The 13,283-nt window shown below is 38.5% G+C and overlaps 1 protein-coding gene across 3 annotated transcripts in view; it reads right to left on the reverse strand.

Annotated features, from left to right (window-relative positions):
- LOC127656810 (probable JmjC domain-containing histone demethylation protein 2C) overlaps window positions 1-6,171 on the reverse strand; it is a 93,639-nt gene extending 87,468 nt beyond the window's left edge. For all 3 annotated transcript variants that reach the window (XM_052145285.1, XM_052145283.1, XM_052145286.1), the window contains exon 1: window positions 5,813-6,171. In XM_052145285.1, coding sequence (XP_052001245.1) covers window positions 5,813-5,944 — 132 coding nt within the window. In that variant the 5' untranslated portion in view covers window positions 5,945-6,171. The remainder of the gene's footprint in view (window positions 1-5,812) is intronic.
- Between the last annotated feature and the right edge of the window lie 7,112 nt (window positions 6,172-13,283).

The raw sequence follows: 13,283 nt of genomic DNA on the forward strand, positions 1-13,283 counted from the left end.
AATTTAAATACAATTTAAATACAATTATTGATTCTAGTGTCCAAAATGTTCTCCAACCAAATAAGACATAACTGTACATAAGGACTAATTACACATACAAATACAAGTACAATGACTAAAGGGGTGCTCTCTCTCCAAAGCATGCAGGCATGAGTAACAAGATCTCATTCAGTTCCATTCTGTGTCATTTGAGTCATCATTGACTCTGTGTCATGTACTTGGCCACATCTCCTGGTGGCCTTATGTAATTAGCGTGAACGATCCTTTTTACCATTATTTGGATGATTTCCACCTCTGGTTGCAGAGATCTGAATCCTAATACGATTGGTTTAGCGTTCAATGATGCTGGACAACGTACTACATAATTATGATGAAGTCATCTGATCCAAGAAAAGCCAGATAGCACACTATTCCAGATAGCAAAGATGGCACAATATGTGCTGTGTGCACATTTTGCTTCGTGTGGATTATTTAATAATCTGTGCATCAGATTATGTTGTGTTTGGGCTCTTTTTAAAGATCATCACCTCTATGTAATGGTATGAGAGATTTTATGTTCTGTTTATTTTTCGTGAAGGTATAAATAAGCAACGCCTGTTCACATGTAACATGTATGTCAAAGAAATGTACTTAGCTATTACTCAGGTATATTTTTTTTTATGTGGGTAAAAATAATAGGCTGGTTGTATTCAACTCTTTGAGCACTTTCCAATGACATATGACACATGGCTATTTGATCAGATTGATGTTTGTACTGATTCAAATAAATACATTTTACTGATTACAATAATATGTGCTGTGCAAAGTTATCAAAGTGGAAAGTACTTGTTCTGTTTTGGTCATAATGCTTACATCGTTCCTCTATCCTAATATGACATTTTCATGTATGTTTTTGAACTACAGCCCCAAAGTTATGCATATCTCAAGCTGTCATGACTGGACACACTGTAGACAACTACTGGAAGTGCAAGCTAGGCAGTACTTGTGGTAGACCTAATGGCAGATTACAACAAGGGGTTTGTGAAAGAGATGAGAAGCATTAGGTGTGTGTGTGTGTGTGTGTGTGTGTGTGTGTGTGTGTGTGTGTGTGTGTGTGTGTGTGTGTGTGTGTGTGTGTGTGTGTGTGTGTGTGTGTGTGCGTTTGCGCGCGTGTGTGCGTGTGCGCGTGCGTGCGCACGGCAGGAGGTTGTAACCCAGGAAAAGCTGTCAGTCACACGGCTAAGCTGCTCTTGCCAGGGGGACATTGTCTAGATGTCTCATGTCTACATGAGTCTCCACAAACACACATGCACTTACACTCTCACGAAAAACAAACACACATAAACATACCAAGAGAGGAAACTGACAGCTGTTCTAATAAACAAGCCAATCATAGCGTCTCATCTGTACACTGCCCTGCTTTAAAAATAAAACCCTAATTCTGGAGAGATTCTTCATGCCAGAAATATGAGAACTATTACAACTAAACTAAAATAACTTCCACTTACATGATTACTACATACATAAATTGATTATAGTACTATAGAATAAGATTACAGTTTTATATAAAATAATAGACCTCGCTGAGGGGGTGAATTAGAGTTAAACAGACCCACACAGTGAGAAAATCATGTTGATGCCCACACAGAAAAGTCTACATCCACACAACACACAAAGACCTGGTTAGACAGACACACACACGTGTGCAGCTGGGAGATTATGACAGCCTAACCAAAGTATGCAATGCATGCAGTAATATCTGAGAGAATGATAAAAACACAGTCAGACAACAGACACACAAACATCAAACTATTGTGTATCATGAACAAACATTTAGATGTAATAGCAGAGCAGTGAACGGCAGGGGGAAAAGCATGGCTACATTTCTAAAAACAAACCTGATTATGCTCAATCTTCAAAGTAACATATCCTGTACATTTGATTTACAATTCAAACAGCAGTGAAACAAACTGCCATAAGTCATTTAATCATTTGTTCAGTACAATCCTCAGAGGGTGATCTGATCACTGAGAGCTGGTGTAGGAGGAAAGTGTGCCTTTGACCCCCATAATTAACCTCACAGTTGTAAAAATTCAAATACGTCTACTGCAGTACAGTGGAGATCCAGTATGTGCTGATTCACACAACTTTTGTCCAATGAAATGCTTCTTTCAGGGTTTTGTAAAGATTTATAAAAAACATTATATAGAGATCATGATGGGCAATTTTTAACCAACTATATATATATTTGAGCTGAGCATAACTAAACAAAAATACATTCACTTATATATTTCCATGACTTTCAGGCCTGAACAATTCTCTGATATTTCCAGGTTTAACATGACCGTTGGAGTCCTAAATATGAAGCCATTACCTGCTTTTATAATTGATTACTATAGCAAAAACAACCATGTGTTATTTTAGATAAATACATACTAATTACATAGTTGAACATAGTTGTTCATTAGTATTGCACAGTATTTTAAAATGTAAGTACACTGAAAAACATTATTATGTGAAGTGCATATAGCAAAATTCGCTGTCCTTTTCTGCATATCACAGTGCCATTTTGTGGTCCGTTCTGCATAATACGGCGGCTCAATTTAGCTTATCACAGCCCATTCTGCACATTTCGCACCAGACCCACCGGCCCGCTCGGTTCTCCCAATGGCCAGTCCGCCCCCGATCGGCCCCAAAATGCGTCAACCCACCGGGAAAATGCCCGGTATGCCAGATTACCAGTCCAGCCCTGAGTTCAGCCATATATATATATATATATATACACACACACACACACACACACACACACACACACACACACACAACGTATATGTATATATATATTTATGTATACGTGAGTGTGTATGTATATCTGGTCTCTGTGAATAACATTAGAGACAATGGTAACTTTATCTGCATTAGCCGTGGAATCAGCTAACAAGCACATTCGGAAAGGCGATTTGCAAACATTCACATAATATAAAGTGTGATACTTACATCTTTAGGAAGTAAAGCTGGAACATGAACAGTTGGTATTGATCCACGCTTGAGAATCAATTTTTTTTTTTAAATCCTGCTTTATATTGACACTCATTCACAAACAGTCCAGTGTAAAATGATTTGCAAAAACATACACAAATTTTGGTATGTTTTGGGGCACATTTCCTTCAAAATCCAAAACTTGTCCGCTGCGTCTTCAGTGGCTCTGATGCCGGGAGTGCATGGAGATTCTTATGTTCACTTTTACAGCCAACAACAGAACACTTATGATGCTTATGAAGCTGAGACATTATTCTTCTCACTGTATCTGCTCCAATGCGGAAAAAAATGGCAGACTGTGTGTAGATCACTCAGGGGAGAAGGGTGGAGTCCGTCACCAATTGTGGGCGAGGCCTGCTCTAATGTGACATCACTTTAGAGCAGAAATGAAAACCGTTCATTTTGACACTGTTTTTGATTTATAGAAATAGAAGAAAGGAGGAGTGGGTGGACTTTTAACATTGTAGGGTGGTTGTGTACACACTGGGAATTGGGCATTCCTATATGTGCTTGATTCCATGCTCATGAGAGCTCTGTGACACTAGTCCCACCTTGATAGTAAAACGAAGCGTGATTGGTTGTAGATAGAATGTGCTACAATTGGTCCGAGCAATGTGGCCATTATCTGATTGGCTTAAATAGACGATGGGGGGAGTCCACCTATTTATAGATTTGTGTGCACATCTTGATGCTAGATTTGTTTCAATATCGACAAATGCATGTAGCGATCCACAAATAAATGTACGCGATTCACAAATGAATGCTGGACAGAGTTGTGTTTGTGAGTTAAAAAATATATTTGTTAATAATTTTTTTATTTGAAAATCGTGTTTTATTTATTTGTGAATTTGCTTTATTTTTGTGAAACTCCTAACATATATTTATAAATCTCATTATTTTTATTTGTGAAACTTCTTACATTTATTTGTGGATCTCATTCTATTTATTTGTGATCCAACATTCTATTTGTGAATCACTTTCCATTTGTATGTTAATATAAAACAATTCCATCTCAAAAACATATTTGAAAGAAAACTTTAAACTGTGACATGTTCTAATAACATGTTTCTAATACATGGTACTTACAAGTTTAAGTACCATGTATATCATATTTGTAAGTAAAAGTTACTGAATATACTAAAATGGTGGTTACATTTACTCAATCTTTAATCAATGTTGTGTCAAAGTTAGGTAGATTTTACGTTTCATACCACTAAGATTTACTTTGAAAAACAGAGCAAAATAAAAATTAAGTAAATCTCACAAGTGATTTTTTTTTTCAGTGTAAATGTTAGAACTTGTTCATTTGTGTCTGACCTTGATTTCCCATTTTTTCAGTAAATGATAATATATCAAGATAAATGGGTAACATTTTACAATAAGGCTCTATTTGTTAACAATGTTTGTTAACATTAACTAACAATGAACAATACTTTTACATAATTTATTACTTGGTTAATTTCAATTTTAACATATAGGCTAGTAGCCTAATACATTTTTTAAATCAAAAGTTGTACATGTTACCATTAGCTAATGCACTATGGGCAAATAATAACTACCAATGAACAACTGTATTTTTTATTAACTAGAATTAACCAATATTTATAAATGCTGTTAAAAATATATAGTGTTCATTTTATAAGTTCATGATACCTAAAGCATTGACTAATGTTAATGAATGGACCCTTATTGTATTGTTAACCATAAATGATAAAAATAAAAATAAAAAACACACACACACTCACCACGCACACATACATACACACACTCACATACGCATCCTTACACAAGCACACACATTCACACACGCGGACACATACTCACACACGCATCCTCACGTGCGCACACACACACATATATACACGCACACATTCACACACGCGGACACATACTCATGCACACACACATACATTCACGCACGCAAACATACATATTCACACACGCACACATTCACACATACTCACACACGTACACGCACACATTCACACACGCGGACACATACTCACACACGCATCCTCACGCGCGCACACACACACACACACACACACACACACACACACACACATATATACACGCACACATTCACACACGCGGACACATACTCACACACGCATCCTCACGCGCGCACACACACACACACACACACATATATACACGCACACATTCACACACGCGGACACATACTCATGCACACACACATACATTCACGCACGCACACATTCACACACATACTCACACACGCGCGAGCGCACACACACACACACACACACACACACACACACACACACACACACACATACGTACGCACACACACACACGCACGCGCACACGCGCGCGCACACATACGTACGCACACATACTCTCTCTCTCACACACACCCACATACTCACGCGCGCACACACACATACTCACACACGGGCGCGCACACACACATACTCACACACGCGCGCGCGCACACACATACGTACACACACATACTCTCTCTCACACACACACATATACTCACACACTCACGGTTCTGTCCTAGTATCTATCTATCATAGTAACACGCCCAGCCTTCGGCTCATGGTAATAGTCGCCTGAATGTTTATTGACCAAACATCTGACACAAACAAACAAACGTACCAGCATTCAAAAGTATCACTTTCGCCTTCATGTCACCAGTTATGAAAACTTTCTCCTCTCCAAAAAAGTGAAAGAATATTAACAGAATTTATGACAGCTGGGAAAGCCTAAAATATTCGTACGTTTAAAAGAGTTTTGCTATGTATTATGTCGTGAGGTCAGTTGTTACCGTTAGCGCAGGCGGGTCGGTGGTCGCACGGATGACTCCGGCTCTCCAGCTCCAGCGCGAGATTCCCGCGAGCTCCAGAGACTCTCCGCCGCTCACGCACAGACAGCGCTTCCCCACCAGCTCCACCGCCATAGTCCCGCAAAAAGTGCGAGAAATGTCCACGGACAACAAACAAACTTCCTCCTACTGCGGGCTACGGTGTTGACACATTACTAAAATATAATGATTAAATAAACATTATTGCGTGTTAAAGCACGTGGGCTTTAAATTCCCTGCGTTCGTCCTCTATCGAACGTTGATCTCTCTGTGCTCCGAGAAATTGATTTAGACCGGCAGTTGTAACAGTCATTATGGCTCCCTCTCGCTCACTCACACATGTGGTATTCATCCGCCTCCGCCAGCACACAGGACTACAGAACGCAGCGGACAGACATCATTTACTCACCCCCATGCCATCCCAGATGAGTAGGACTTTCTTTCTTCCGCAGAACACAAATTAAGACATTTAGAAAAATATCTCAGCCCTGTTGGTCCATAAATGCAAGTGAATGGTGACCAGAACTTTGAAGCTCCATAAAGCACATAAGTACAGCATAAAAGTAATACATAAGATTCCAGTGGTTAAATCCATATCTTCAGACATTATATGATAAGTGTAGGTGAGAAACAGATAAATATGTATGTCCTTTTTTACTATAAATTATCCTCCCTGCCCTGTGGCCACATGTACAAATAATGTGAATAGCCAAAAACAAAAGAAGAAGAATGTGAAAGTAATAGTGAATATTCATGGTAAAAATGACTTAAATATTGATCTGTTTCTCACCTACACCATCATATCACTTCTGAAGAAATCGATTAAACCACTGGAGTTGAATTAATTAATTTAATGCTGCCTTTATGCACTTTTTGGACCTTAAATGTTCTGCCCACAGTTTACTTGCATTGTATGGACCTACAGAGCTGATCGATTCTTCTAAAAATCTTTTTTTGTCTTCTGCAGAAGACAGAAAATCATACACATCTGGGATGTCATGAGGGTGAGTGAATGATGAGAGCATTTTAATTTTGGGTGAACTACATTTACATTTACATTTATGCATTTGGCAGACGCTTTTATCCAAAGCGACTTACAGTGCACTTATTACAGGGACAATCCCCCCCGGAACAACCTGGAGTTAAGTGCCTTGCTCAAGGACACAATGATGGTGACTGTGGGGATTGAATTTTTTTTAAATGCTAAATTAAAAGGTCTTTTATTTTCTTTAATCTTTAAATGTAATGTTAAAATGCACACTTTCGCAATATAGTTACCAAAATGACGATTAGTTTTATCATTTTTTCCCCCTTTAATCTATATCTTGAAATTATGTCATCAGCCTTTTTCAGTCTATATGAATCATATTTGACATACTGAATACCCACAAATTTGAATTATAGGTCTATGTTAAAATGTTTTTTGAAAATATGAGAGGGCAGAATGATTTCAGGATATACTTAATATTGTATTGTGCTTCTGTGATGTTTGGAGGACATTAGGCCATAGCCGATGAGTCAGTGGAACATGATGCAGAGAGGATATTAATACATCAACACAATTCTACATATAACAAAGTCATGTATGTGGTGTTGTTAGAAGAACCTGAAAGCTGTTGGGCAATCAAAGGACTACAGTGGTTTACTCCATGTGAGTGGTTGATGTCATAGGGCATGACTGGTGTAGTCATGTGAATTGTAAAAATACGCTAACCCAGAGAAGAATTCATATTTAACTGTTTACAACAATGAGAAAACAGTCTTGCAGCATATGACGAAACAGCCTACAAATACTCTCCATCTTAAGAGGTCTTTCCACAGCTTTTAAGTTTTTGGAATAATAAAAAAAAAAACACATTAAGAATGTATAATGTTATTTGACTGCCCTCCGGTGGCGTGTACTGAAAACGCATAATACAGTCGCAGAACTGAAATCCCTGCCAAAAACACAATCCCGGAGTTCCAAACGGGATAAATCGGCTTCCGAAGGGAGAACAGTCATGATGGCATGCAGTATCGCTTCAAAACTGAATTTCCAATAAAAATAATAATAACTGAAAAGGTGAGTTCCTAATAAACGTTATTTTTGAGCCTTCCTTTCAGCCTTCCAAAGCTCTCACAGGAAATATTTAGAAGGGAAGAGGGCATAGTGATGACCACTTCTGAATGAAACACTGCTGTGGTTATTCTACAATCTGGTGGTTAGTAATGCGTGAAGTCTCTGCTTAAGGGAAAGGAGGCGGCGGGAACTGGCTGAGCAGTCAACAAACTTTTAATGGTATAAAACACACTCAGCAGCCACATGCGTCTCTCTCTGGCATCCTTGGCTCTTCCTTTATCCCTCTCTGCTGATTAGGCAACTCAGCGCCAGGTGTGCATCCTCATGGCCCGGCCACGCCCTCCTCCTCGTCACATGGTTTTAAATCGCCTTAAACTGTCATTACCATGAGATATTTCGTACAGAGTTCCCAAAATATGTGGACACTTATGTCACACTTAAAATGTAAGAATGTATTTATTTATGCCATTATATAACAAAACATTAATGGGAAAGTTCACCCAAAAATGAAAATGATCTAATTTACTCACTTTCATGCCATCCCGGATATGTATGACTGACTTTCTTCTGTAGAACATAAACAGAGGTTTTTAGAAGAATATCTCAGCCCTGTAGGTCCATACAATGCAAGTGAATGGTGACTAGACCATTCAAGATGGAAAAAAATCACATAAACACAACATGAAGTAATCCATACAACTTTTTTAATATCCCCACTTTCACTCTCAGAATCTGAAAGTGGAGATTTAAATGGTTAAACATTGATCTGTTTCTCACCCACACTTATATTGCTTTTGAAGACATATTAAACCTCTGGAGTCATATGGATTACTTTTATGCTGATTTATCTGGAGGGGTTTAAGCTTGAAATGTTTAGTCACCATTCACTTGCATTGTATGACCTAAAGAGCTCAAATAGTCTTCTAAAAATCTTAGTTTGTGATCTGCAGAAGAAAGAGAGTCTAACAGATCTGGTATGGCATGCGGGTGAGTAAATTATGGGAGAATTCTCATTTTTGTGTGAACTATCCCTTTAAGTGGTATCTGCAAACAAATAAGGCTAGACCTTTTTTCTGAAACATCATCACTTTTCTGAGCCATTTTTTGTAATTACTTTCAACCAACTGAACCAAATATACTTTTAAGAGACAGTTCCCTTCATGTTCACACATGTCCTAGCTGAATAACTACAAGTTCATCACATGGACTATGGACACATTCCAAGAAGTTTGACAAGCAGAAAGTGTCTTTCTTAACTTTGAACAGTATGCTTATACCTAATTGAATTGTATCTTCTTCCTTGACATTTATACACTTCAAAATGTGGCTAAACTTTCCAAATACATTTTGGGCCCACTGTAGAATGGTTCATGTGACCATTTGAGTAGACTACAATGCCCCTTAATATTTTGATTTAACATTTAGGCAATTTTAAGTTCTCTCTGAACTTACAATGAATCACTATTTAAATATTCATATATTGTTCTTCTTCACCTTTACAAGCGATAATTTCACCTCAATTACATGAAAGATGGATAAATATAGGGGAACATTTACAAATCCCACGCTGCACGTGACAGGGGGCGTTTGGGGGCATACACTTGCATTTTAAATACTGGCATGGCAATGTAGTTAGGACTCAGGAAGCCCTTTAGGTGAATCTTAAAAGACTTGTCCAGGTCATATTCAATCCCAATCCCAAAATCAAAAGAAAAATAAGAGATTAAGTTTTTGAACAAAGAAAATTGAGGCTTATGTTAAACCATTAAGAGTTGTGGTGTTGTGACCCTATACTTTTCTTTGCAATTCAGCAAATGTTCCCCTGATTATTACTGAAATGTGAAAAATAAGTGATAGCCTATTATTTGAGGTGTAAATGTTATTATTAAAGTTGTAAAACAATTTATAAAACATGATAGTATTTGTTGCATTAACTACATGCTAATATACAGTGAGGAAAATAAGTATTTGAACACCGTGCTATTTTGCAAGTTCTCCCACTTGGAAATCATGGAGGGGTCTGAAATTGTCATCGTAGGTGCATGTCCACTGTGAGAGACATAATCTAAAAAAAAATCCAGAAATCACAATGTATGATTTTTTAACTATTTATTTGTATGATACAGCTGCAAATAAGTATTTGAACACCTGTCTATCAGCTAGAATTCTGACCCTCAAAGACCTGTTAGTCTGCCTTTAAAATGTCCACCTCCACTCCATTTATTATCCTAAATTAGATGCACCTGTTTGAGGTCGTTAGCTGCATAAAGACACCTGTCCACCCAATACAATCAGTAAGAATCCAACTACTAACATGACCAAGACCAAAGAGCTGTCCAAAGACACTAGAGACAAAATTGTACACCTCCACAAGGCTGGAAAGGGCTACGGGGAAACTGCCAAGCAGCTTGGTGAAAAAAGGTCCACTGTTGGAGCAATCATTAGAAAATGGAAGAAGCTAAACATGACTGTCAGTCTCCCTCGGACTGGGGCCCCATGCAAGATCTCACCTCGTGGGGTCTCAATGATCCTAAGAAAGGTGAGAAATCAGCCCAGAACTACACAGGAGGAGCTGGTCAATGACCTGAAAAGAGCTGGGACCACCGTTTCCAAGGTTACTGTTGGTAATACACTAAGACGTCATGGTTTGAAATCATGCATGGCACGGAAGGTTCCCCTGCTTAAACCAGCACATGTCAAGGCCCGTCTTAAGTTTGCCAATGACCATTTGGATGATCCAGAGGAGTCATGGGAGAAAGTCATGTGGTCAGATGAGACCAAAATAGAACTTTTTGGTCATAATTCCACTAACCGTGTTTGGAGGAAGAAGAATGATGAGTACCATCCCAAGAACACCATCCCTACTGTGAAGCATGGGGGTGGTAGCATCATGCTTTGTGGGTGTTTTTCTGCACATGGGACAGGGCGACTGCACTGTATTAAGGAGAGGATGACCGGGGCCATGTATTGCGAGATTTTGGGGAACAACCTCCTTCCCTCAGTTAGAGCATTGAAGATGGGTCGAGGCTGGTTCTTCCAACATGACAATGACCCGAAGCACACAGCCAGGATAACCAAGGAGTGGCTCTGTAAGAAGCATATCAAGGTTCTGGCGTGGCCTAGCCAGCCTCCAGACCTAAACCCAATAGAGAATCTTTGGAGGGAGCTCAAACTCCGTGTTTCTCAGCAACAGCCCAGAAACCTGACTGATCTAGAGAAGATCTGTGTGGAGGAGTGGGCCAAAATCCCTCCTGCAGTGTGTGCAAACCTGGTGAAAAACTACAGGAAACGTTTGACCTCTGTAATTGCAAACAAAGGCTACTGTACCAAATATTAACATTGATTTTCTCAGGTGTTCAAATACTTATTTGCAGCTGTATCATACAAATAAATAGTTAAAAAATCATACATTGTGATTTCTGGATTTTTTTTTTAGATTATGTCTCTCACAGTGGACATGCACCTACGATGACAATTTCAGACCCCTCCATGATTTCGAAGTGGGAGAACTTGCAAAATAGCAGGGTGTTCAAATACTTATTTTCCTCACTGTATAAATGGTCATTACATTAATGCGAATCAGAGAACCATCATTAAGAATGAGAATTACAAACAAACTTAAAAGTAATACATCCAGCATGGCTCTCAATATAAAATAGGCTTCAATTTCTATATGCACAATACATTTTTGACTGAATTTATTTTGGGGTAAAATATGACCCACACTGCGTAAATGTCAAACTCTTTAAAACCGCTATCGATTCCATAACCGTACATTTAGCTAAAGCTTTAGAAATGTTCCTCAGATTTCTTCTCACCATGACCAGTAAGATAACCCAGTCAAGGAACAGCAGAGTGATGTCTGTCAATCACATGTAAGGTTCAAAATTCACCTGCATACTCGTCATATCATTGACCTGATGAGATTCATGTGTACAGTACTGTATATTGTGTATATTATATATCTATTTCTGTGTTTGTTACTGTACTTTGACCACCTTGTATGATCTTTTTCGTAAACAGTGTATTCATTCAGAGAAGCTGTTTGACTTTCTAAAGGATCTGGAAGATCAGACCTCCTCTGCATCAACATCAGAGTGCAAAACTATGGAAAAATGGCAGTCACACCAGTACACAAAACAATTATCAAGCTGCACTGGTCACAGATTAGCAATGCTTTACCCTTTTAAGCTCTGAAGGTGTTTTTAAAGAATTCCTGTTTCAGTGGCATGCCCAAAATGCAAGGCTTATAACTCCCCAAAGAGGGCAAATTGTTTGGTATCATTTTAAAGAAAACTTTTCAAAGTTTTAATTATATAGATTTTGATCAATAATGAGACTCTCAGCCTAAGAAACTGCAGAATGATCCTCTCTGCCCATATTTGGATGACTTCCACTTCTGGTTGCAGCGATCTGAATCCTAAATGACTGGTTTAGCGTTCAATGACGCTGGACAACGTACTACATAATTTCCGATGAAGTCATCTGATCCAGAAAAGCTAACATGTTTTTAGCCAGATAGCATATTGTGCTTCGTGTGGATTATCTAATAATATATAATGTCATGTGTCTGATTATGTTGTGTATGGGCATTTTTTTTTCTCCCCAATTTGGAATGCCCTGTTACCAACGCACTCTAAGTCCTCGTGGTGGTGTAGTGACTTGCCTCAATCTGGGTGGGGGAGGACAAATTTCAGTTGCCTCTGCGTCTGAGACAGTCAATCCGCACATCTTATCACGTGGCTTGTTGAGTGCGTTACCACTTCACGCTACTCTCTGCGGTATCCACACACAACACCCCACGCACCCACCAAGAGCGAGAACCACATTATAGCGACCACGATGAGGTTACCCCATGTGATTCTTACCTCCCTAGCAACCGGAACAATTTGGTTGCTAAGGAGACCTGGCTGGAGTTACGAACTTGCGACTCCAGGTGTGGTTGTCAGCGTCAATTCTTGCTGAGCTATCCAGGCCCCATGTGTGTGCTAGTTTTAAAGATAATCGCCTCCTCTATGTAATGGTTTGTGATATTGTATGTTCTGTTTATTTTTCATAAAGTTATATGCAAAAACACAGCTTATAAGCAACACTTGTTTACATGTAAATGCTGTTGTTGACATAAATATTTGATTTTTAAATGTGTGAATTTACTTTGTTGTGGTGTTATATTCACCAAAGATATAATGATAGAATTGTTTGTTTTCATGTGCTCAAGGTCTCCAGCAAATAACTGTCACCAAATTCATTGTTTAATATGTTGATAAGATAATAATTTATTATATAACAGAGACATTTTTTGGTAATGAACATCTCCAATAATTTTATTTCAGTTAATTATTAAAACTGTATTTTGAAATGTGTAGTGTTTACAAT

Source organism: Xyrauchen texanus, chromosome 16, assembly GCF_025860055.1.
Source record: "Xyrauchen texanus isolate HMW12.3.18 chromosome 16, RBS_HiC_50CHRs, whole genome shotgun sequence".
NCBI classification, from domain to species: domain Eukaryota; kingdom Metazoa; phylum Chordata; class Actinopteri; order Cypriniformes; family Catostomidae; genus Xyrauchen; species Xyrauchen texanus.